The sequence below is a fragment of the Harmonia axyridis genome, chromosome 4, assembly GCF_914767665.1.
Source record: "Harmonia axyridis chromosome 4, icHarAxyr1.1, whole genome shotgun sequence".
Classification (NCBI taxonomy): Eukaryota; Metazoa; Arthropoda; class Insecta; order Coleoptera; family Coccinellidae; genus Harmonia; species Harmonia axyridis.
In genome coordinates this window covers 13,908,754-13,936,615 of record NC_059504.1, presented here as the reverse complement: position 1 = coordinate 13,936,615, position 27,862 = coordinate 13,908,754, and the positions used below count along the sequence as shown (strand labels likewise).

At 36.4% G+C, this 27,862-nt stretch overlaps 1 protein-coding gene and 1 pseudogene across 2 annotated transcripts; both read right to left on the bottom strand.

Annotated features, from left to right (window-relative positions):
- Positions 1-1,807: 1,807 nt before the first annotated feature.
- LOC123678282 (matrilysin-like) lies at positions 1,808-23,502 on the bottom strand. Of its 2 annotated transcripts, none has more exons than XM_045615253.1 (5): positions 23,395-23,502; positions 4,413-4,539; positions 4,035-4,139; positions 2,553-2,803; positions 1,808-2,135 (listed from the first exon to the last, which is right to left on the bottom strand). In XM_045615253.1, the coding sequence occupies exons 2-5, from the start codon at positions 4,513-4,515 to the stop codon at positions 1,827-1,829; spliced, it is 768 nt and encodes a 255-aa protein (XP_045471209.1). In that variant the 5' UTR covers positions 4,516-4,539; positions 23,395-23,502; the 3' UTR covers positions 1,808-1,826. The 2 variants fall into 2 exon arrangements, with proteins under 2 accessions (XP_045471209.1, XP_045471208.1); XM_045615252.1 differs by lacking the exon at positions 23,395-23,502 and adding an exon at positions 4,779-4,969.
- Positions 12,222-13,185, bottom strand: LOC123677825 (annotated as a pseudogene).
- Positions 23,503-27,862: the final 4,360 nt, after the last annotated feature.

Here is a 27,862-nt window from a genome sequence, read left to right as displayed (position 1 = left end):
TACAAAGTTTGGTCATTGCAAGAGCGCCAGAGCGAAAATTAATGGGTATCAAACTTTGACTGATACGCGAAAAGCCACGTGGTAGTAATCCCTCTTAAGTAAATTGGTGCAGTTCCCCAACAAACTAACATAAATCTAAGTTGTGATCAAATAATGCTTTCATATACATATTTTTTTCTAGCATGATCAGTTGAGAAATTTGCATATCTTCTTATAGCACCTATTATTGGAGCAAGTTTGCCGTTGAGTTTTTTTATAGGAAATCACCAAGACAGCTTATGGTCGATCAGCAAACCCAAATATTTATATTCTTCAACCTTTTTTTATCACAAGGTTACATATAAACATAGATTTCCGTTATTCATCACTTTCTTTTTTTAATTTCTTGAGCTAACGATGAAGCATATAAAATAATACATGCATGCTTGGAAAAATCGATTGTTCCCCATTTTCATACAAGGTGTCTCAAAATAAAGTTCATATTTGTTCAGCTCAGTGCGTGAATGCAACGATTCAAAGTGGAACGCTAGACTGGACTTGAGAATTTGGTCGCGCGTTGTAACGGGTGTTTTTTTCGAGGTATATAACTTTAAGTTGGCATTTTTGTTCAAGATGGCGACCGATTTAACAGCTGTCAAGTGATTTATTCTCAGTTTGGTTTAGCAATTTATCATGAATAGACTCACGCCTAAACAACGCTTGCAAATAGTGCAATTTTATTTCGAAAATAATGGTTCTGTGCGGAATACGTATCGCGGACTACGTCCATTTTATTTTGTTTAACGATGAAGCGCACTTCTGGTTGAATGGCTACGTCAACAAACTGAACTGCCGCATTTGGAGTGAAGTTTATCCTCATGTGTATGTCGAAACACCGTTACATCCAGAAAAACTGACTGTTTGGTGCGCTTTATGGGCTGGTGGAATAATTGGTCCGTACTTCTTCAAAAACGATGATGGCCAGAACGTTACAGTCAATGGTGATCGGTATAGAGCCATAATTACTAACTTTTTCATTCCTGAATTGAACAACCATGATGTCCAGGAGCTGTGGTTTCAACAAGACGGCGCAACATGTCACGCAGCTCGTGCCACAATCGATTTATTGAAAGATACGTTTGGTGACCGCCTAATTTCACGTTTTTCACCACTAGACTACTTTCTGTGGGGCTATGTAAAGTCATTGGTCTATGCGGATAAGCCACAAACCCTTGACCATTTGGAAGACAACATTCGCCGTGTTATTGCCGATATACGGCCACAAATGTTGGAGAATGTCATCGAAAATTGGACGTCCAGATTGGACTATATCCGAGCCAGTCGTGGCGGTCATATATCAGAAATCATATTCAAAATTTAATGCCACAAGATAATCTTGCGGATAAATAAAATTCATGTCAATAGAATAATCCATCGTTGTTTTATTGCAATTTAAAGTTCTATAGCTCTGAAAAAAACACCCTTTACGTATGCGAATTTTACAAAAATTGAATTTCTGCGACTGTTGTACGAAAAGCAAGCATCAGAAACTACTCCATTTGTTGAAGGTGACAGTAATGACCGTATGTGTTGCAAGGTGATCTCTCAGTGAGCAAAGAGTTACTACAATCTTAAAGTGATTACTAACTACTACCTTCGATAGACTCTGAAGCAGATATTCTTTTAAGGTGCAAATTTTCAAATGTGGCTAGATTTATTACTGACTATTCCTTCTTTTGCGTTGTTCTCCGACCTAATATATGAGCATACAGCCTTTATTCTGTGAAAAAGAGGAAATAACAAATGATTAAATAAAAATTTCAGTTAGTCATGTTTCAATTTTGAATTTAATAATCGACCAAATTCTCCCAATAATCGTCCCAAATCTCTTGAGATGTTTTTGGAGGCTTCTTCAACTTGTGATCTATTCTTTTTCCATATAATTTCTGTATACCCTGTACATCATCTGTATGGAGCATAAAATTTGGAATGAAATCGTTGTACAATGGCGACATAGAAGAGTCAAGTTCATCAGAGTGCAGCAATCCCAAAGCATGTCCTATTTCATGATTGGCCACTTGAAGTAAGTTAATACCCTTTGGTGAGTCAATGGTCCATTCTTCAGAGTCATCGAAGTGAACGTCGCCTCCAAATTTCTGTGGAAACAATGCAAATTCTACAATTTGGTTTATTATTCGTCCTTTCTTATAAATAAATCATCATTGAAACAGAAGGATTTATGAAATTAAAAAAAAGGCGATATCGAGGTAAGGTAACCACTTATACTTGGGGTAAAAATGCACAAAATGTAACTCTCTAAAGAGAGTTACATTTTGTTATATCAGAAGGTAATATTAAATAAAATAAATATTAATAAAATATGAAATTAATGAATAAAATAATAATTCGAAGGAGATGAAAGCTGAGACTTTGCGGTGAAAAATATAACACACAGTTCTAATTTTATTTTTGTGTTGCCGAGTTCATTGATTTCTCGATTTTTTGCCCCAATAAGATGTTACTAAAGGAATTTCTTGGGCATAAAGTGACTTGAATATTTAACAAATACTTACAGGAAAAAATGCGTGAGCTAAAACACCTTCAGGTCCTTCAAAAGGAGTATCGTCTCCATGTTTGCCCGTAATAAATGAAATATCCATGTCAACTTTTTCATTAGAATTTTTACGACTCTCAAAATTGATTTCAGCATGTTTTGCCCATAAGTCGAAGGCTTTTCTGATTATACTGTCAACGTTATCCCTTTTCAGCTTTGTCGGATACTTGTTTATCCTGTAAGTTATATTTCTCTTCTCCCAAGTGCTACCTACAAAAATAAAAATAATGTGTCGACAAAATTAAAAATATCACCTGGCTTTTGATATATTCTCAATGTATTTTTAATCCAATATAATTAATAGGAGAGAAGATACACCATTTGTTTATAGTGCCTGTAGGGATTCACGGCTTGGCTTGATTTTCAAGCTACTTGGCTTCAGCTTGACTTGAATTCAAGTCAAGCTCAAGTCAAGTAGAAGTTTTTCAATCTCAAGTCAAGTATTTATTTATCAAGCTACTTGATTTTTGGCAGTTTTATTGTGTAGTGTCACATCAATAAAAATACGATTAAATGAGAAGGAACCTTGCAAAAATAGTTTTATTTATTCAACTTATTGTATAAAAGAATCGAAAATATCAACTTTCTTGATATAGAAACATAAATTAAATCACTATAAATCATAACGAAATAAAAAATACTGAAAAAATAAAGCTTCTTTATATTGGAAAACCTCCAGGCTTTGTTTGATTTCATAATTGTGGGTGCAGCTCTGGAAAATTGTCTTTCAACAGGAGCCACAGATGCTGGGGAAAAAAAATCCTTGGTCATTTTGGCCAAGTTTGGGAAGATATTTCTGAAACTACCAAAATCTAGCAATAGATTCCATAGAAATGTGAGAAAACTACTAATGAAATCACGAATGCTTCAGTCTCTCCTGAAAATCAAGTACCTTGATTTCAAGTCAAGCAATAAATATCTAAAATCAAGTCAAGTCAAGCATGTAATTTTTCACGAGCTTGATTTTCAAGTCAAGTAGTTGGATAAATATCAAGCTACTTGGCTTGATGAATCACACTGGCGAATGCTTCAGTCTCTCCTGCAAATCAAGTACCTTGATTTCAAGTCAAGCAATAAATATCTGAAATCAAGTCAAGTCAAGCTCAAGTATGTAATTTTTCACGAGCTTGATTTTCAAGTCAAGTAGTTGGATAAATATCAAGCTACTTGGCTTGATGAATCACACTGGCGAATGCTTCAGTCTCTCCTGCAAATCAAGTACCTTGATTTCAAGTCAAGCAATAAATATCTAAAATCAAGTCAAGTCAAGCTCAAGTATGTAATTTTTCACGAGCTTGATTTTCAAGTCAAGTAGTTGGATAAATATCAAGCTACTTGGCTTGATGAATCACTAAGTGCCTGGTCCTGAAGCGTAAAAGATGAACTACCAATTTCCGTCTGACTTAATGGATATAAGAGAGTGTTGGAAGTAAGCCTTTACCTTCTGTATCGAATCTTTTTTTTCTTTTTCCAGATTGACCCATCAAGTCCTTTACTCCACATCTTGGCATACCCATCATTTTTAGAGTAGCTTTGTCCGGTTTTCCTGAAAAAGGTTGGGATGTGTATTACTATTCAGAACAATGCTTGCATGGGAAAAACAGTTAAAAAATTTTCACAATATTGTGCGACTTAACTGAACACAAAAACTCAACTAAAATGAAGATAAAATAAAAGATGAAAAACTTTTACTCTACGTGGTTGGATCCGAGGTTCTTTGTCCTCATTACTTTCTAATCGAGCTTTCATCGAAAAGTCAATAAAAATCTAAGTAAGGTTAAAAAAAGGAACCTGTGCTTGATTTTAGAGTTTTCATTACCTGTTACTGGAAGTCCCATGAATTTCTGAAACTGTCCTATGCTCTTTTTCAACGATGATGCCTTAATGATTGTTGAAGACGCTTCCATGTCGATTTCTTCCATATAACCAAATTTAGATAAATAAAACTGAAATTAAAAATGCCTTATTAGAAGTACCTATGCTGGTCTTCACTCAAAAGAGTTACTCCAGAGACTATATTCAATTTGAATATAATAATAAATAATTTTTAGGGATGTAAACGATTAGTTTAGTTTTTAAGCTTGAAGCTGATGATTATTTTCAATGTTTGTTATGTTTTCTATCCCGACTCTTCTAAGCCTAGGCATCAGTAAATCTTGTAGCAAATGGAAGTGTACACACTTACAATTGTTGATTTCAGCCCTGGTTTGCACAGACAACATTGAAAATAAATAAGGGTGAAAATAAAACCACTTGCAATCCACATTTCAAATAAAGAAAAGAAGAATGGAAATGATTTTATTGTTCAAATTAACCGCACTAGCTACTCAGTTAAACTGTGATTTTGACAACTATCTTCTCTACAGTATTTTCCGTTCTTTATCTAGTCCTAACCAAATTGAATTTCGAAATACTGACGACTATGAAATGAGTCATCAACATTTAAGTCATGGGATTTACTGTTTGATGAATATAAATCTTTCATTTACCTACATGAAGTTCCGGTGTTAGTTCAGATTCGTAGGAAATTATTCACCCTAATTCAATTGATTACTGAGTATCATTAACTGTATTGAAAAACATGGGTTCAATCAATTTCTTTTCAGTTGATCGAAAAGTAGACCGATAACTTTTTCGAATTTTGTAGGTGTTCATTTCTCAGGTTGGCTTAGTGTCGTAGAAGTGCTCCTCCTATTCGGTAATAAATAACTAAATTATTATCGAATACGTCAATATGTAGAAAAATACAAATAATCAAATTATGGTCGATACAAACACTCCCAAGTGAGGATACTGGGTAGATAAATTGTATTGTTTGAGTCACTAAGCATATATGCTTTTAAATTTCAATAACCCTGCTGATATTGTTTTTATTTGCCACACTTTGCTCTTGCTACCTTATCTAGACATTGACAAAAAAATCGACGACGCCTTAGAGTAAGGTGATAGTATTGGGAAATTTGGTTTCATTGGTAATTCCCCACTGACAAAATAGTTTTTTGTTTAGTTGGATGATTACGTACGACATCCCCCTCTAAATTAAAGATATACTGAAAGCACAATACTGGATAAAGTTCAGAGATAAGCACCCATAACTTTTCACTCAATAAGTTTCGGGCCTAATGAGAAAGAACCCATTTTTTCTCAGAAATTTGAATTTATTCGTCAACACAGTCACTTCAGAATGAAACACATACTCCAACGATCCTCTTACTTTCGATAACTTTTTTGTAGAAAGATAAAGATTCGACTTTGCCTTTATTAGAGCCAAATACCATTAATTACATGAAGCATTATTTTGAGGTCTGCAAAAAGCTAGTAATCATTGGAAGCCAGATCTGGAGAATAAGCGAGTGGTCAATAGTCCATGAATAGTACATGAATCCGATGATATCAATGAAGAAGCAGAGTCTGAATATCACTCATCAAGCCATTGATTTTCTTGCACAGTATAGTGGAATAGTGTAATATCAATACACGAAACTCGTTTTTATCCATTCTTCATTAATCAATATGTGAATCCAGACTCGATTCTATATTCTAAAATTTTGACACACACCTTTTGAAGCTTGGTACGAAAAAAATTGGTACTGAGACTGCCATCTGTGCGATGGGCTCAGGACTTATGCCCTGAGCCTCAATAATGAGTGACCTGGTATAATACACTGCGGCTATGAGAATCAATCAAAGAAGAATACAAGAGATCATTATTGATTTACATGTAACGGTGTATAGGGCAATGACCCCAATTTCAGATTAAATAACGTGTTTTGAAAATATACCAGAAAACACAAACTGCAGAAAAAAACGCTCATATTTTAGATAGGTACCTGAAAGAAGAATGGAAATACTAACTAACTTATGTTACTACTCTTTTCATTATGTTTAAATCATTCAGTTTGAACCTATCAATGAATTCCTTTTTCTATTGATATACAAAATATCATCTTAAGGTCATCCACATTCACGAAATTGTAGGTGTTCACGCATTTACTTATGTAATAGAACGATATGGACATTATTTCTATTCTGAAGGTCAAGATATACTCCGAATATAACTTCCTGAATACTATTCCGTACAATATTATTCCATTTTTGGAACCAATGATGTAAGTAATAAAGGAAACATTCATCTTATACGTAGATTCGTAGGCAGAGATCAATGATCGTGAGATTACAGACAAATTGACGTAATGTTTTTTTTTCAGTTTGTATTGAACCAAATCATGACGATGGTGGTATGACGTGACATGCATTATAAAAATTTTGAGTCAAGTGAACTTCTTGTGGAATTTTTGAAGATACTCTTCTTTGTGCCCATAAATATTTATTTTTGGAACTTATAGCTCATAATGATAAAAGTGTACTTTTGAAGCAAGTGATTCGAAGGCTCTTATACGTGTAGGAGTAGAATACACTATTTTTCATTATACAGGGTGGCCACTTTTTCAATGGGATTGTATTGGTAACTTTTAAACCATAAGAGTTAGAAGGTCGGTCAAATGGAGAAAAAGTTGCATGCAAAGAAGCATTATCAAGCACTTCAAACAAATCGAGATTATCAGGGCCGGTTATTGAGATATCATAAAAAAAGTAAATTCTGTCATTTTGATTTTTCTTTTTTTCCCACTTTATTTCAAATATTATCAAAAAATGTTACAGGAATTTTTTATTCGACAGTAAATTTTTCTCAATTTGACGTAATCAGATTTCGTATCCAACGTTTCGTACTCTCTGGGCCACCCTCAACCTCATTTTTTTCAATACGGATCTGTATATTTTATGACACTTTTCGAAATAACTTTTAACGCTGAATTCAACGATATATCATACAATGCCATTCAAAGTTGATTTTCAGGTGATTTTGACCCTTATCCAAATTTCTTTGGGTCGGATCTGTATTACATTCAGGTACCTTTAGTTTAATTAACAACATGCAATACATTTCGATGAGAAAATCAACTTACTCATCTTGAACTAAATGGAACATACCAAAATCAAATCAAGAAACAAGTAATAATTATTTACATATCTCAATTCATAATAATTAAACGAATTATCATTTAATGAAAGAAAAATCAAATGATATTTCGAAAGTAAATGAAAATGAATGAAGTAAGTGTTCGAAATGTCCACCATTTTGTAAAATGCACTTTACGGTTCTGGAACCCATAATTCTTATACATTTGCTTATTTCGTCTTCTTGAATACCTTCCAATACATTCTCCATCTTCTCGCGAGAAATCACTATTGTTGGATTTGTCATTTGTTCCGTTGAAACAAATTACAGAATCGAACTTTATTTTGATATCATTACGATATAAGTTTTGCAAGGCTTGGTATTCAAATTTAAAATCATTGTATTCGCATCTCTTGACTATTTTATTAACAGCAGTTTTTAATAAATTGCACTACTAATCCGACCCAAAGAAAATTGGATTAGGGGCAAAATCACCTGAAAATCAACTTTGAATGACATTGTATGATATATCGTTGAATTCAGCGTTAAAAGTTATTTCGAAAAGTGTCATAAAATATACAGATCCATATTGAAAAAAATGAGGTTGAGGGTGGCCCAGAGAGCACGAAACGTTGGATACGAAATCTGATTACGTCAAATTGAGAAAAATTTACTGTCGAATAAAAAATTCCTGTAACATTTTTTGATAATATTTGAAATAAAGTGGGAAAAAAAGAAAAATCAAAATGACAGAATTTACTTTTTTATGATATCTCAATAACCGGCCCTGATAATCTCGATTTGTTTGAACTGCTTTATAATGCTTCTATGCATGCAACTTTTTCTCCATTTGACCGACCTTCTAACTCTTATGGTTTAAAAGTTACCAATACAATCCCATTGAAAAAGTGGCCACCCTGTATATATTGAGTAGATACATTATGCCCTTGGATATAATTCAAATACTTTAAATGTCCCTTAAGTGAGCAGCTCAATAAGATTCATGTATATTTGATAAATTTTATCAACAAAACCATAACAAATTACCAAAATAAAATTGCTAATTCTGAAAGGACCTCGTGAATGTTTGATTTCTGTAATGAACATGGATTCATGTTTAATCGTTTGCTTACCAACTTCCTGTAAAAAAAATCACTTGGTAGGTATGAATGCAAGCAGTCTTGAAACCTAATTTTTTCGAAGATTTACTATCCTCTTTATATCCTGACATCCTTTCGATACTGATTAGAATATTCGACCATCTTATGGTTATTACCGATTTACCATCAAATACTCTACCATTAAATATACCCTTTGTCGAAGGAGTTTCATTATCTTTTTGGTAATACATTTTCTTCTGGCTGTTTTGATTTTTCAGGAATTTTGCAGATTTATTTTCACTCTTCAATGTATTGGACATATGGGATATTAAATCAATTAGATTCAAACTTCTTGGCAAAACCCTCAGATGTGATGCTCTATCTTGCAAACCGAGACACTAGTTGTCTATATTTGCGGCCAAGAGTGTCTCAAAAGAAACCTCAAAGGTGCGTGTATTTACATTACTACGGACAGCCAGGATACGCTGATACCCTGGAAACATAAAGCCAGGGCCTCTACTGACATGGGAGTACCGTAATACCATAAAGCAACTGGCTAGAGGGAATAAAGTAACTCCACTATGGGTACCGGGACATTGTGGTATTGAAGGAAACGAAAAATCCGATGAACTTGGAAAAAAGGCAACAAAGTTAAAACCTGTTGGTAATCAGCCCTTCTGTGGGTTTGGAAAAGGCCCCTAGGTCGCTCTCTGAAACATATCATCTGAAGAGAGCGACATATGATCAGCCAGAGCTGTTGGAGGTGGTAGCAGCAAGGAATCTTGGCAAGAGCATCCGAGTCCTACCCTTCATCATCGGAGCATGGGGGTTCTGGTGCCGAGAAAGCAGTGCCCTTCTGCAAGCCCTCTCAATAGACACCACGCAAATTAGAAGGGACCTCGTGATGACAACTCTACGAGGAGGATGGTCCATCCACAAAGATGTCAGTCGCAGAGCGTGGGATAAGCATTTCATTTTTTGCTAGCTCTGGCAAGATCCACAAAGCGTAATCGATCTTTTGTGCGTATTGCATGTGTTCGTGTTCGGGTTTATGGTCTTCTCCGCTCTAAGTGTGTCAGAGTGAACAGTTATCAGAGACAATTTTTGATTTTCACTTATACCATTGTTAACTGCCTACATTCCATTTGTTACCTTGTGATAGATACTTATATGTACCATTGAATTGTGTCCTATATACACTTGCACTATTTATATTTTACACTGTTTACTTGAATAAAGATCTTTAAAAGCGGTCCAACCATGAGAGTGGGACAATAAAAAAACCCTCTGGAGAAAAACTCCGGGTCTTGCTCAGGCAAAGAAATTTCTGGTGCCTTCACCAATCTATACCAGGAAGCTCCTGAAGCTAACACGAGCTGAGCTAATGGTGGGACTGCTGACAGGACATTGTCGGTGCAAATACCTTTTGTACCGCATGGGTAAGTCAGCTGATGAGATCTACAGGCTTTATGGAAAGGGGGTAGAAACAGCCGAACACATATTGTGCAAATGTCCGGGGCTGACTGGCCTAAGAGTCACTCATATGGGAAAGTCAGTTCTGGATACTCACGAAGTAATAGCCAAGGCTCCTTACGATGTCGTCGGTTTCTTTAACCGTATCAACGGCCTTCCTGGGTTTGTATGAATAGTTAGGGTTGAGAACAAAAGATCAAATTGGTTGCAGTAGTTCCCAGAAGGCTAACAGAGCCGCAACGATAACGATTCAGTGGAAAATAACAATGATAAAATAAAATTGAATTTTCAAATTTGTGGATGTAGTAATTAACTGGCATGACATAAAAGTTTGTACGCATGGACATGTTGATTCTCCCGGGCGATTTACAAAACCTCGGGCCAAAGACCCTCAGGTGCTCTTGGTAGGTACTCGAATAACTATTCCATCGAACGACTCCAGAAGTTCTTAGAAAATGATCATAGACTTTCTGTCGGGAAACCAAAAGCATCACGAATCTCGTAAAATTTCCATCAGATGTCATTACCACACGTGTTCTTCATTAAAACAACGAATCAAATGATTTAATCGTTTCGAATTCTCAGTAAACAGATCCATTCCTCTCAATTTCGAATAATCGTAACCGGCAATTTGCGAGTTGAATTTTTCTGCCCTATAATGAAATCATCAAGTCAATATCTGATACTGGGGTTGATGATTCTTCTTTTCAAGGTCCATCCCGATGTAGTTGTCAGCCTATCAAAGCCACTGTGAGATGTGAGTTCTTGTAATTGCGATGACGCTTACGATATCGATATAAAGTTTTATTGCCGAGCGTTTGGAATAACAATGGCTTGATAATATCATATTCTCTTTGTTATGGTAGGTCAGGCAAGAGTAATAAAGACATTTTAGAGTTTTTGACCATTTGGGTGAGGTAACTGCTTGGTAATTTACGAGGTGATCAAATGAAGAGTGTTTATGTTGGCTTGGTGCATAGACCAGGCTGGAATCCAAATAATGGGCTTATTTTTTTTAATCTACCAAAAGAAGAAAAAGACTTGTGATGAATTATGTGTCTTTAATTTTGAAATTCATCATTGCAAAATGCATTTCAGACCATTCAGAACTACTTTGGTTTCGCGTCGGTATGTTTTTGCAAATCTTTGTAACAATCTTAACTTCTACAATAAATTTAATTTTGATAGAATTTATTTTGAATAACCTGTTTGGTCCTATATCTGCAATTCCATATGAACGGTGAGCATTGACTATGCGGGAACTACCTCCAGCACTCATGGTTTTTTTATAACTTACCAACGTGTTTTTTCGATTTTTTCGGTAAAATTAGATGCCCTCATGATATTACTTACAAATATTTCGCTGAGAATTTTCGCCCCTTGGAATTCAATCGATCAGAATTCAGACTGGTTTTTGAACCTTTCCATTGTGTTTCTTCACTTAAGTGAGCAACGAACCTACTACACCTCAACAATTTACTACAGAAAAATGAGTTATGAATAAGCAATTTGTCATTAGCATTTTTATGATACACTATGGAAATATTCGGAGATACGTATATCGAAACCTGTACGGAGGTGGCTATGGGAATCGATCTTCCTAAAATGACAGGACCGTAATGTCAGAATTTTATTATTTTCGAAGATGGAAATTATAGTTCGCTTATTTTAGGTATGAAATGACGTCACATCTAGTTGCAAGCCTTTGGTACCTTCCTCTTGTTACTGCTTCAACCGTTGTTTGTAGTTCAAATGTGACGTTTTCATACATTGAGTTGTGAGTGTAGTTACTCTTATTATTTGAAAAAGATGGAAAGAAAAAAAATTTAGTGTGATGAAATATTGCTTTTTAAAGAGAAAAAATACAGTTGAAGCAAAATCTTGGATTGATGAAGAGTTTCTGGGGTCTGCACCAGGAGAATCAACCATCATTGATTGGTATGCTAAGTTTAAACGTGGTGAAATGAGCACCGGACGGCGAACGCAGTGGACGCCTAAAAGAGGCTGTCACCGACGGAAAAATAAAAAAGTTCACAAAATAATTTTGAATGACCGTAAAGTGAAGTTGATCGAGATAGCAGACATTGTGTAGATATCATCTAATCAAATCAAAAATCAAATCAAAAAGACCGAAGCCCATATCTTCGTCTTCACTTTCGAATTCCTCCTTTTTCTCTTCTTTCTTTGCCTCTGGAGCAGCTGCAACAGGGGCGGTAGATGCTGCGGGAGCAGCAGCAGATGCAAACTTGCTGGGATCCTTGAGGTATTCCTCGATTGTCTCAGCTTCCTTGAATTCAACATCCGTAGCAGCAGCAATGGCAAGAAGGTTCTTGAATCCATTGGCAATGCTGTGTGGAGCAGAAGCCATAGTTGGATAGTTGATAGCCAAAGAGACGCAAGCAATGTTTTGAACTCCAGCCAAGAATTTCTCAATAAGGTCTTCGGGTTTGATGTCGAGAATTTCAGGAGAGAAAATGGTGCCAGAATCATAAACTTGTTCAACAACCAATCCATATGAGAAAGGCGAGATGTTCAACATATTCAAGAGGGTGGCTTCAGAAGCTCCCACCTTGTCGCCAGGTTTCAAGATGTGCACATCGTTGATGATTTCAATTGTTCCCTTAGAAATTTTTGTTGGAATAGACAAGGCCTGGAAGAAATATGTCTTTTCTGGACCTAAACCAGTATTCTGAGCTGGAATGACTACTGGCAATGGTGCTATGGCACTGCACGAGCTGGAGCTCGTACTTGTTGTCCAAAAGTTTATCTCTAATTTCTACAAGCTCATCCCTAGTGAATACAAATCCAACATTTCCCTTAATGTGAGGAAGGATCTTTTCCAATGCTGGGTTTCTCTCAACGTGACCTTTGATAGCTTCACGCATCATGGTATTTTTCCCCATGAGGACCACAGCATTTCCACGAAGGGAAAAAATATGGATTTGCTGCATTTGTTTCGAACCGACTTTGTCAGCGCCGACGATGAAACATTTAGGGTAGTCTTCTAAAAGTTGAACTAATTTTAGGAAATAATTGGATTTCCATGTAGCTGAACGTGAACATCATATCATTCAGGAATATTTGTACATGAGAAAGCTGTGTGCAAAATGGGTGCCGCGCGAGCTCACAATCGATAAAAAGCAATAACGTGTTAATGATTCTGAGCAGTGTTTGAAACTGTTTAAGTGCAATAAACCTGAATTTTTGCGTCGATATGTGACAATGGATGAAACATGGCTCCATCATTTCAATCCGGAGTCCAATCGACAGTCAGCTGAGTGGACTGCACACGATGAACCGAATCCAAAGCGAGGAAAAACACAACAGTCAGCTGGTAAGGTTATGGCATCAGTATTCTGGGATGCGCAAGGTATATATTAATTAATTACCTCCAAAGGCCAAACGGCCCCATTTGAATAAAAAAAAAAGTGCTGTTTCATCAAGACAATGCGCCGTTTCACAAATCAATGAAAACAATGGCAAAATTGAATGAATTGGGCTTCGAAGTGATTCTGCATCCACAGTATTCGCTAGATCTGGCCCCCAGCGGCTTTTTCCTGTTCTCAGATCTCGAAAGAATGCTCGCTGGAAAGAAATTTAGCGCCAATAAAGAAGTAATCGCCAAAACTGAGGCCTATTTCGAAGCGAACGACAAATCTTACTACAGAAATGGTATCGAAAAGTTGGAAGATCGCTATAATCGCTGTATCGCCCTCGAAGGCAACTGTGTTGAAATAATAAAATCGAATTTTGCCAAAAAAATGTGTTTTACTATGGTAGACCGGGGACTTTTCAATTGGCCGGTTAATGTACTATTTCAAGGAACGAGCGCTCAGAAGTCTCACTCAGGGCTTTTAATACATTTTTTCAGGACAATACGAGTTGCTGGAGCCTATCAGACAAAACGGCTGACTCCTGCCCTGTAAATGACTGGCATTATTTGAGGATCCACCAAGATCTGAGTTACGCGATAAAATCAACATTAAATATGCGCCTAACAACGACTTTTGAATGTAAACAATCGGTGGTTTCGGACATTGAAAAACCGCCACCGTGATCCTTGGTTTTGCATTTAAAGTAGATCGCGATTTGGCATCCAAGGGTCACTGAGTCACTTCGAGTGCAATTTTCCAACGGTGATTTCCTACCGGTGGGTTCCCGAAACCAATCAGGGTGGAATTTTTGCATGAATAAATCAGCATAATGAATTTTCGGCGCGTGCAGTGACCTGACATGTGAACGCACCCTTAGCCGGCTTAATTCCTTACTAAGAACACCGCGTAGTCATAGGAAGTGTTTAACCTTTGTCTTCTTGTGGCTATTTGAATGTGGAAATCCAGATTTGTTAATAACGGTGCATTTAGTTTTGAATTTTCAATGATGAATGTTTCATTTTTGTGTGATCCTTCCAATTGGACCTAATGTTTTTTTTTGTTTTAGGTCAGAATGTCCACAATCCACCCATTAGCTATCTGAATCAGAAACGTTAGGGATGAAACAGTGAAGCGACCATTTCAGGCGCCTCTATTTGAGGGTTGACAATTCGGCTCAGTTTGCTGGTCGCCTTTTCATATTTCTTCCTTGAATCTAAACATTAACTGGCAAGTTTGATGTTTATGACTTTCTTATTTTGGGATGTGCAAGATAAATTGTTCATTGCAGGGCCTTCACTAGGGGCGGCATTTCAACATATATCCATTGTTTAGATGAAACTCAAAGTATCGAATGAGAATTCAGTCAGAAACAACAGGATGGAATATAGGCCTATTCAACATCAAAAACCATTATGGTCATAAATAAACTAACTGACAAAAAACTGCAATACCCAGAAGGAGCTGTTTAAATAAATTTTTTTTTGGTAAAACATAGAAAGTATAGCATGGAGTAAATGATTGAATTTGGATGAAAATTCGTGAAGGTTTTTCATGTGAAAAATTTTTGTTACAAACCAGCTGTTCGAGGAGATCCAAAGTCGATGTTTAGTTGTTGTTAAAATGCCTACATTGTACGCGGAATTTATCGCCAGCTAAGTGAATTTGGAAGAGTTCGAATTATTGGTCTACGGGAGGCGGGGTTGCCAATTCGAGAAATCTCTAACCGTACGAACAGAAATTCGACTACTGTTATGAGTTGTTGTCAAGTGTGGTTTGATAATGCCCAAAATCGAAGAAGAATAGGCGTAGGACGTCTTATGGGAACAAATGTTCAAGATCAAGGTCTAAGACTTAGTTTAAACTTTTTCGATGCGATCCATGTGAATCTTTTGACATGGCCGCCCAGATCCCCCGATCTTTCGCCCATAGAGCATGTTTGGGACATCATGGGTAGAAGGCATGGAAATTTACCTCAGCCCCCACGGACTTTGGCGGCTCTGAGACATGAAGTGCAAGTAGCTTGGGATAATATCCCTCAAGAAGAAATAGACCATCTTATTCCATCAATTTCGAGACGTGTTGGGGAGTGTGTAGATAATCGCGGTGGACAAACACATAATTAACAGATTTATTAAAAAAATTGTGAACCCTTCGTTTTTTTCTCCAAATTTCAATCATTTACTCCTTGCTATACTGTTGTAGAATTGTAGTTTCTTTGTCGGTTAATATATCTTGGTTGGAAGTGATTTTGCAAAAAATTATAGTTAGCAAACTACAAAAAATGTCTCTACAACCCAAAATATGAGAGTATAGATAGACGATGATATGAGGAATATGAATAGAGAAAATATCGTCTAATACTCGTTGCAGAAGGCAATTCCAATTTCGCATTCGTGTTCGAATAGGAGCCCATTCTGCAACTTGTTTTAGAATATACTACTAGTAAGCCCATAGATATACCTTGTAGGTAGATCAATAAAGCCCATAGATGCATATTGCCTATAGATCTACAATGCCCACAGATCTACATTGCCCGTAGGCCCGCATTGCCCAAAGATCCACATTGCCCATAGATCTGCATTTTCGGTAGATCTGCATGAAATCGAAATAGGACACAAAATAGACACTGAAAGGCCTAGTACGTACAAGGGGTCAAGGGATACATATGAGAAAACATTTACATAGAACAAACCACTCTCATTCTTCGAGATTTCTACATGAAAAAAAAAATAAATAAAAAACCTTGTATTTGTAATCCCTGCGGCATCTACGCAGATAATCACGTTCGCAGCGATTTATTTCGGAATCTGAATAACGAATCGAAATCAATTCGAATCTCCCACACATACCTACAATAAATAGATAAAAGTCGGTGTAGAACAGCGTATAGACCAAAGTCGCTCGACGATTTTAAATTTACACGACTTCATCCGTATTCAGTACGTATGTATCCCCATACAATGAATCGAAGACCAATGTACCGGAAAAAAGATATATCAAACGTTTTTATAAATAAACATGCACCTCCTTCAAGATCTGCGTCTTATATTCCGTATAGGAACCTTGTCGAGAGAAACCTTCTGAAAAATTTGCGTGTTGATTTCTTTATAAGTCTAATATCGCGAATTTGATATGGAGTATGTATAGCATCGATGTATTCCGGATGTTTGACCATCGGAAGTAGATTGACTTTTGCCTGACGAATCGTCAATTGATTTGTTCATAGAAAATCAGGAATCGCCATTGATTGGAATTATACGTGTGTTCAACAGGGAAAAGAATGGAGGTCTCTTCTTCGAAAAAAAACACATTTCACACCATGGTTTATTTTATTCTGTTGTATAGCAAAATATTTCATCATTTATAAAAAAATTGACAGATTTGGTGGAAAAGTTGCGTCGAGATTGGAACCCAGGGTAATTCTATCGGAAATTGAATTGTTCAAAAACTATACGATCTAAGAACTTGCTTGAATAATGTTACATTTAACATCAATAAATAAATAAATAAATCACCGTCGTACAGCTTTGCTTCCACCGTTTTTTCCGAAATTCGAGGCTTTATTGTACGAAACTGGTTATACGTTTATGATTCAAAGTATTGTCCATCGCTGGCCACTACTTTCTCCCATCTTTCGGGCAGCGTATGAATCCCGCGTTGAAAAACCTGGTCATCTTTTGAAGCGATCCACGAATAGATCCAATTTTTCAATTCTTCATAAGACCGGAAGTGCTGGTCAGCCAGGCCGTGTGCCATTGATCGGAACAATTGAGGAGCAACGGCTGGATAATACGGCGGGTGGGTTAGGACTTCCCATTTTAACGTTTCCAAGTATGTCTTGACCACATTCGCAACATGGGGTCGAGCATTTTCATGCTGTAAGATCACTTTAACATATCTCTCGTTATATTGCGCCGGTTTGTGTTTCAATGCTCGGCTCAAACGCATTAATTGCGTTCGATAACAATCGCCTGTGATTGTTTCAGACGGTTCTTACAACACCCACCAAATAATGAGCATGACCTTCGAACCGTAAATATTCGGTTTGGCCGTCGACGTTGAAGCATGGCCGGGATATCTCTATGATTCTACATAAATACCTTCCGTCTTTGCCTTGCAAACGCCGTTCAACATCTTTCGGATTCAACTCGTACGGTACCCAATTTCTCTGTTTATGAATCATTCCCATGACTTTCAGGCGTTTTGAAATGGCTTGTTGCGTCATTTCCTATGATCCTGCCAATTCTTGTTGCGTTTGACACGAGTCTTGATCAAGAAATGCCTCCAATTCTGCATCTTCGAAAACTTTCTCTCTTCCACCGCCATGCTGGTCTTCGACGTCAAAATCACTGTTCTAGAAGCGTTGAAACCATTATCGGCACGTTCTTTTACTAATAGCGGCCTCACCATAGTTATTTGAGAGCATTCGATGAGCCTCAGCTGCAGATTTATTCATATTGATGCAGAGAATTTGGCTCGTAAGCTGTCATGTTTAATCGGGAATAACTTTATGATGCAGACACAAATCAACTAATATTATCTTATTGAATGACACCTACGATCTAATTATTTCGACTACCACTTACCGCTACAACCATCTATTGCAAAACGGAAGCAAAGTTGTACACCTAATTTTATTTTTCTCATTTTTGAAAGTGTACAATTTCTTAAGAAAAGGTGAATGGAGCTTTTGTTTACATAGAAGACCCCTTCAACAATTGAAGATATATTAGTATTTCTTCTCCAATATTCTTTCCCAATTTTCTGAACTTTTGATGATCAGTTTCAAATAGAGTAACAACATTTTCTTTAAAACTAAAACACAAGATCAACTTAACCAAGTAACTATTTGTCAATCTTCCACCCCAGTCGTTTTCATTGTATTGGAATTACAATTATAAGAGATATTATTTCAGTTAATTTAGAAACAATTTACCGGAAATTGTCCAGTCCAAATTACAGCTGTTTCCTAGAACAACTTCGCTCCAGCCTGCTATCCATAACACATGCAGATATTTCCGATTCAAAAATATCCGCTGAAAAACTGCAGCACCCTTCCCAAGAAGAATCCCTTCTGAGTATCTGAAAACAACCGGGATGCACATGTTGATGAACCCATTAGTCATCTGCATCTCCTTCCGCTCTATTTGGCAGCACCAGAAACCGCAGAAGCGACCGGGGTATCGTCTACATCGAGAAATGCAAAAAAAAAAATAAAGTTGTTGATCCCCATCAGTCTATAGGAATTCGATTGAACAAGAAGAAACGGTGTATATCTGACTCACCAGCTGTCTCATGTTGACTTTGCCGTAGTCTGCAAAACCTCAATGAGTCAACTCGTTTATTTTGCTCTGTCCAGCATGATTGAGGTAAGGGATCTCTTGCGATTTATTTATACGATATATGGTTTTTTTTTGCAAATTGCTATCACAACGGATCACTTTGCATTTCGTCATAAAAAAAACCTTGTTTTTTTATTCATTTCAGATCTGCATATTCGACCGGTCTACCATAGTAAAACACATTTTTGTGGCAAAATTCTATTTTATTATTCAACATAGTTGCCTTCGATGGCGATACAGCGATTATAGCGATCTTCCAACTTTTCGATACCATTTTTGTAGTACGATTTGTCTTTCGCTTCAAAATAGGCCCAAGTTTCGGCGATTACTTTTTCATTGGCGCTAAATTTCTTTCCAGCGAGCATTCTTTTGAGGTCTGAGAATAGGAAAAAGTCGCTGGGGGCCAGACCTGGCGAATACGGTGGATGCAGAAGCAATTCGAAGCCCAATTCATTCAATTTTTCCATGTTTTCATTGATTTGTAACACGGCGCATTGTCTTGATGAAACAGCCCTTTTTTTTCAAATGCGGCCTTTTCTCAACGATTTCATCCTCTATCTAAACGATCCAATAACGCTATATAATAATCGCCGTTAATGGTCTGGCCTTTTTGGAGGTAATCACTGAATATTGTACCTTGCGCATCACAGAATACTGATGCCATAACTTTGTCAGCTGCCTGTTGTGTTTTTCCTGGCTTTGGGTTCGGTTCAGTGTGTGCAGTCCACTCAGCTGACTATCGATTGGACTTCGGTGTGAAATGATGGAGCCATGTTTCATCCATTGCCACATATCGACGCAAAAATTCAAGTTTATTGCACGTAAACAGCTTCAAACATTGCTCAGATTCATTAAAATGTTCTTGCTTTTGTTCGATTGTGAGCTCGCGCGGCACCCATTTTGCACACAGCTTTCTCATGTATGAATATTCGTGAATGATATGATGTGCGTCGCTCAAGATGAACAGAAAATATTGCTGCTGTAATCCGTAGTGTTGACGATCCTCAGGTTCCTTGGGGAAATATGCATTTTATGTCCGGAATTGGAAGATATTGATGTGGACGACGTTTATTTTCATCAAGACAGTGCTACGTCCCACACAAAATAAAACAATCGCATTTTGGCAAGAAGAATGCCTGGCCCTGTTATTTTTCGAAGAGTTTATCACAATTGGCCACAGATGTCTTGTGATTTAACACCTTTCGACTTTTTTCATTGGGCCCACGAGGAATTCCTCGTAGATCTTGGGAATTAGGCATTCCATCGGAATTGGAAAGTAATGATATGACGAAGATTATTTTCAACAAGATGACGCAAAGTACCTTAGAAGAAATGAAACAATCGCAACTTTGCAAGAAAAGTTTTCTGGTCGTGTTCATTCTAAAAGAAGTTATCACAAATGGCCACAGGGATCTGGTGATTTAACACATTCAGACTTATTTCTTCGAGGCTACGTGAAAGATAAGGTCTATGCCAATGCTTCACACTTGATTCAAGACCTCAAAGATGAAATTCGTGAAGTTATCGAGGACAAATGTATACGCATTGGTCATGAAAGGTTCATGAAAGGGATATGGTGCTGCAACTACAGCCATGGTGGCCATTTGGCCGATATCGCTCCCCATTCTCTTTATAATGAAATGAACATCCATTGATTTCTTTTGAAATTAACTCGTTTTTTTCAATGCCAAAATGAAATCATGGAGGAATCATATTTTGCATAGATTATCGAATGATCTCCCTTACACTACATTAATCTTGCGAATATCATTTCCTGAACCGGTAGAGACCACTGCCGAGGCTATTCAGCATGTATGAACAATAATCACACAATAACAATTATTGCTCTCTCAATGTTACATAAAAAATGCTCGAGAAATATGGATCTTTGCGGTCAGATCAAGTTCACTGCACAAACATATATCAATAAAGTGGAATTTTATCGTGGCAGGTTGTTAAGATAGATATTAAAGATATTAATAAGATGCATGCATCTTCACCATTTTAGAATGATGACTATTTCATATACTGGAAACAAGTGATTTCAATTGAGGGTTAAATGTTCATTTTGTCGAATTGATGCAGATTGATAATGACTAATTATTTCAGTTGATTGGACGTAATTGGTGTGATTTATGTTATGAGTTTTATGATTTTCGTTTAAAAAGTCTTCGTAATGCCTTTCTTTTATGCTCTTGTTCCATCATTTTGCCAAAATGACTGTTATTTTGGGATTGTGTGCCAAGAATGGCTGGGTTTTCTTCACTGATGAATAATTCGAGATCAAAAATAATTCTGTCCGTTCGGCTCTCGTGAAAGTACCCAATAATTCCAAAACGAATTGTGCTCGAGACTTAAAATTTTCAGGATGGGTTCAGGGTTTGAATATTTCGGTTTAGTTAGTTAATAGGCAAAAACACATGATGGTTCGATGGTACCTAAATAAAATTTTGTTTTTTCAATTATTAAAAATATCTATTTGACCTAACATGATGCTCTTATCTAAATGATTTTTCAAAGCAGCCGTGATCTGAAGATACATGGGTTTCAGTTGGGAATAATGAATCAAAAATGTTCATCCAAATTTAATTTTTTTCATCAGAAAAAAACTGAAAAAATAATTAAATGATAATGAAAATAAAATATGAAATATCTCGAGTTCTCTGGTATTAATATTCGTATTCGTATTCATATCCATAATATAAAGTAACTGCACTTCTATCCACATTTTATTTTATTGGATTTTCAAGCCATTTCGACAACTTTGATTTAATTTGCGGAAATTAAAGGTTAATGTGATATTCAGCTGATCAAAAATAAATATTTCGAGGGCATAGGTATGTTTTCTGGAACATTTCAGATTATTTCAGAAGAGAAAAAATTGTAATCATTGCAAAGTAGAAAAGCATCTCTTCAACCAACAATGGTATTCAAAAGATTTTGGCTACGGAATTCTAACACGCCAGGTACTTTGCAATTGAAGTTATATAACAGCCAAAGTAATTTTAACAATAGTTTACCGAAAAACATAGATATTGACCAGACAAATTATGAAATCTCAGCTTTGATTAAATGTTATCTAATTCGCTGCTAAATGTTTGTTTAAGAAATGAAAAAAGATAATTGGTATAACAATGAACCATAAAGTTTTGGGTCTGAGACCAAGCGGAATGGTTTGAACAGCTACTTTTTTAAGAGCGCTCGTTCCCTGAACACTATGTCTCTAAGTAAATACCAAATTTTGAACAGGGAATGGTCTTGATTCACTGACGTTGAATAGGTTCTCAAATTCAATTCCCTCTGTATGGTCGTATACACGATAACTTTAGAACAGAACGAGGTTGAAAATTTTCAGGATAGGTTCAAATCTGAAATTTATATTTCGTTAATCGGCAAAATACGACTAGAGGTTCCGTATATATGGCCATTTGAGATTGCAAACTTGCATATATTAGGCGAATTGAAAAGTCCCCGGTCTGATGCACAGATGGCGGTACTAGTATTAAATCCATATGATTTTAAGTTAGTACTAACCTTCAAACGATCCGTGTCAAAATTTGACAGCAGTCCGACCATTACTTTGTGAGATATTGCGTTGTGAGTGTAGCTCCTTTTGTTATTTGAAAAAAGATGAAAAAAAAAAGAATTTTGTGAGCTGATATAATATTGCATTTTGAAGTGAAAAATACAGTTGAAGCAAAATATTGGCTCGGTGAAGAGTTTCCGGGGTCTGCACGAGGAATATCAACCATCATTGATTGGTATGCTAAATTTGAAAGTGGTGAAATGAGCACCGAAGACGGCGAACGCAGTGGACGCCCAAAAGAGGCTCCATTTGAAAAAAAGGTGCTGTTTCATCAAGACAATGCACCATGTCACGAATCAATGGAAACAATGGCAAAATTGCATGAATTGGGCTTCGAATTGCTTCTGCATCCACCGTATTCGCCAGATCTAGCCCCCAGCGACTTTTTCCTGTTTTCAGGCTTCGAAAGAATGCTCGCTGGAAAGAAATTTAGCGCCGATGAAAAAGTAATCACCGAAACTGAGGCCTATTTTGAAGCGAACGAGAAATCGTACTACAAAAATAGTTTCGAAAAGTTGGAAGATCGCTATAATCGCTGTATCGTCTTCGAAGGCAACTATGCTGAATAATAAAATCGAATTTTGACCAAAAAAAAATGTGTTTTACTATGGTAGACCGGGGACTTTTCAATTGGCCTGTTAGATAACGCGCTAAACAAAGAAGCGTGTGAGGCATGCCTCGAAACCGTGTACTTCTTAGAGGAAATGAGATGAATATACAAGAATCGTGAGATTTAACATGAAAATTATGAAACAGAGAAACAGTACTGTTCCGTATGATGTGCAATCGAGGATAAGATGGATTAATAAAATATTCGATTGATTCGATTAATACGTGTAATCACTAGAATTTATTTGGTTATGCACTGCCTCATCTTCCTCAACAAGCCACCACTGAAACAAATCGAAATCCGAAGATCTATCGGCCAATCATTAGGGATATCTAAATCTGCCGGTGTGTACTCACCCTTAGTCCACGTTCGCTTTCTTCATCACGGTATAATCGGAGATTAGGTCGGTCACTCTGTGGTTCACTCAGTCCGGATGAGGAGGACCAGATCGAATAACGTTATCAAACGAAAGAGAATCGCGTATTGCCAAATTTCAATCGAATTGGAATTCACGGCTGATTTGTCTTCGAGAAGTGGGCCAGCAACTCGGAAACCAGAAGCTGTTACGTCATCTCGGGTGGCCCGCTTAAAACGATTAATTTTGTTAAAGGGGGGAAATTGTACGTCAGAGGTAAATCTGAATGGATTTCTGCATGGAAACTGAGGTGATCGAGTTGTGTTTTGAATAATTCAGATTTCCGAGAAGATTGGTATTTACAAATTTGTTGAATATTTGAATCAATTTTAGAGCTGTATCGGGAACACCCAATATGGCTGTTCGAAATGTCGTTTTTTTGTTAATTTCAAAATTGCATATAAAAATCGAAGAAATCAGAACCACAGTACTTTACTTGTGCTTGACTGTGTCAAGTAGTAGTTTTTCAATCTCAAGTCCGATACCTAGTAGTTTTCAATCTCAAGTCAGGTACCTAGTAGTTTTTCAATCTCAAGTCAAGTCAAGTCAAGTATTTAGTTATCAAGTACTTGAATCATATCAAGCTACTTGATTTATAGCAGTTTTATTGTGTAGTGTCACATCAATAAAAAAATGAAGAAATGAGTAGGAACCTTGCAAAAAACACATTCATTTATTGAACTTTTTGTATAAAAAAAACCGAAAATATCAACTTTTTCGGAATAGAAACATAAATTGTATCACTATAAACATAACAAAATAAGAAATAATAAAAAAATAAAGTTTCTTAATATTGAGAAACCTCCAGGCTTTGTTTGATTTCATAATTTTCCATTCAGGATATATCCTATAGATTTGTTGCCCAACCTATTGCGGGTTTTGTTAACTGTAAGAGCAGCTCTGGAAAATTGACTTTCAACTGGAGCTGAAGATGATGGCATTGATAAAAAATCTTTGGCCATTTTGGCCAAGTTTGGAAAGATATATCTGAAACTACCAAAATCTATTAATAGATTTCATAGAAATGTGAGAAAACTATTAATAAAGTCACACTGGCGAATGCTTCAGTCTCTCGGCGCTCGAGGAATCCCCTTATTTAGTCTAAGGGAGCACGAGAGTGCAGAAATATATGCCGTGCGATGCGTGCATATCAAGGTCAAGTAATATCAAGTAGCTTGATATCAAGTCAAGCAATGAATCTCTAAAATCAAGTCGAGCCAAGTTCAAGTATGTAATTTTTCACGAGCTTGATTTTCAAATCAAGTAGTTGGTTAAAATGTCTAGCTTCTCGGCTTGATGAATCCCTAAATGATGAAGCGAACGTTTCTGACAAAAGCACCCAAAAGTGCGCTCAAGTTAGATCAACTGCAGGGCCCGCGTTATAGGTGAAACAGTGAAGCGACCGATTCAGGCACCTTCATTTGAGGGGTGGGAATTCGGTCCAGTTTGCTGGCCGCCTTTTTTATTTCATCCTTGATTTTCAAAAAGAACATGAGATTGTTCCGCTCTGCTGCGTTTGTCAAAATTCCCCGCAATACTTCAAACCGCCTTTAATAAGCCACCTGTATAATAAATTACATTGCATCTCAACCATTATAAATAGAATTCCCTTTTACTCTCATTGAAAAAGGTATAAAATCGTTATGTATTGCGCAAAGACGAAAAGTAACACTACCTTCGCTTTCGAATTTTTTGGATTGTTTACACATTCAACATATGAAAAATTCCTACTTTTTTGCAACTTATTACTGTTAAATGCCTAAAATTCTTTATTTCCGACGCCAAAATTATTCACGCCGCCCCTGATCAACTGTTCTTTATATTCACGCATAGTTTTTTATTTAGTTTGTTTGTAGATACTGATTATTATAGTACTCCATTGGGTCAGTTTATTTGAAATAAATATTACGATTTTACAATGGATAATAATAATACTGAAATTTTTGTCTGCCTTTGTGCATTTAGGTGTAATACAAAAAATTTTTATTGATTTTTACAGCGATAAATTAATGATTAGATGAATGATGATAACAGAACTTTTTCCATATACCAACAGTGTCAGTAATGTGTAAAAATTGCCGGTTTTTCAATTATGATGGAATATTCAAGTTAAAAAAAATGTTGATGATGAACCACATCTCACAAACGAATTGTTCATCGTGAATTAACATTCAAGTTTAATGCTGATGCCATAACTGACAAAATGGAAAATGCAGAATTTATTGTAGCACATGCCGCTTTCCATCCACCGAATATTAACGATAGTTGGCCCTGCGACATCGCAATATCGAACTACAGGTCTTGACCTGTTTGATAGAGCGTTATACGAAATCTGCTCGAATCCCTTCATCCACTTTAGATAATGTATAACAGGTTGAGTCTCAGTTATCAATAGAACTTCAGATATTTTCGGAATTAGGAAGGTACTCAATCTCTATGGATACCTGACGGATTAAAAAATACCTATAATTGAATATTTCCTTTGCGCGTTTGTTCTATAGTTATCGCATCGATCAAATGTATGTTTCTCATACAGGGTGTTATCTAATAAGTGTTCGATATTTTACAGGACGATTCCTCAGTTATTTATAGAGTGAAGAGTTCGTGTAAACATGGGTCCGCAAGGCCTTCATTTTTGAGAAAGATGGTGTTAAAAATTTACTTTCATTTGGGTTTTTCGGGAATAATTTCTTTAAATCTCGAGCGACGCATACGGTTTCGATTCTTCACATCACAAACTTGTCCGAACAGCTCATATTTTTTCACCAGTTTCACTATTGGCCGGCCTAGAAGATGCTTCACGACGACCCAAAATTGCCTTAGTTTTGCAAAATGTGACTGCAAAGTCATTTTTGTAGTGCATTTTAACAATTTTGCCGAAGCGTATATCGTTACATTTTAAGTAATGATGTAGTTTTTACTTGTCAAATGTCAAAAGAAGGCTGCTTTAAAAATGACAGGTACCCAGTTGAAAGGGTATTCATATCGAAATATCTTATTGAAAAAACCTGTTTAAGTTCAGTTGTTTTCAGGGCGAACAGAAAAAATTACATTCTGTTCAAACATAGTTTGTTTTAGGCACTTGTAGATCATCATTGGAAATGAAGCATTTTGGAGTTTTGATCATACATGACTTATACTCAAATGAATGTTAGCAAAATGCACTTTTGAACTTTTTGTCTCTTTGCTAATGGGTGAACTCCGAAACCACTGAACGGATTTCGTTGCACTCAATAAAACTAGCTCAGTTCGGAGAAACATATGGTTTTTTTCATAGAAATCATAGCGAGTGAAATATGTAATAGTAGATTAAGTAACAAGAACGGTAAGGACATTTTACCGATCGCAGACAATAGTTTGGAGGAGGAGCGCAGCGACGACTTCAATTATAGTCTGAGAATAGTAGTCCTCAACGTTCGATATACTTATAGCGTTTTTTGCACTTTTCACTCAAACTACAAAATATTTATCTAGAAAATTGAAAGAGTCATTCGTGGCTTTAATATGATATGCTGTGTAAAAATATAATAGATGGCTATGTCTTGACGATGATAGCTTATTGATTGTAGATCAAAATTGTAAATCAAGATGACAATAATTAACGGAATTTGCTTATAATATAATTCAAAAAAGAACGATATCGAATATTTAAAGAAAGGACCCCGCACGTTTTATATGGGAAATGGCTTTCCGTGAATTTGGCTGAATTTTTGATATGTTGTAGTTCTTGATACACTGATCAGAAGTGTCTAAAGCCACAAAGCTCAAAAATGGACAGTTTTCGAGATATGGAGCTTTGAAAATGGATTTTTTGCAATTTTCGGGGTTTTTGCTCATCAATCGGGGAGCTCTCATTTCTGGTTGGGATGGAATTTGGATGTTCGGCGGCCAGAACCCTACTGAGAAATGATCTTTCTTGGTTATATTAGGCACCGCCATCGATAATTTTTCATACACTGCTCCACATTGGCTATGAAATGAGATACAAAATCCAAGATCTTCCGTACATCTTTTGATTCCACAAGATGACGCCAGAATAATTCACATGACCGAGAAACGACATATTGTGAGATTTTTTTAAGAGAGACCATAATAACTGAATCCTCATATATCTGATGTCCAATAATATCAAATATGTTAGCCAAAATGTTCATAACCAGGCACCGCGAGCTGTAATGAGGGAAAATGGGAAAATCATAATCATATATCCTCAGGGATAACAATTGTGATCACTATTGATGTCATTTACATATGACATGTGATTTGTTTCTCACAAATCTCGATAATCTGATAATGGGGTGCCAAGACAGAATGTCTCGAAATTAATGATAGCATCTCACAGACAAACGAATCCGTGAAAATGTCTGCAGTTTTGATGCAATATAGTACTATCCGGGTAGAATATAGAA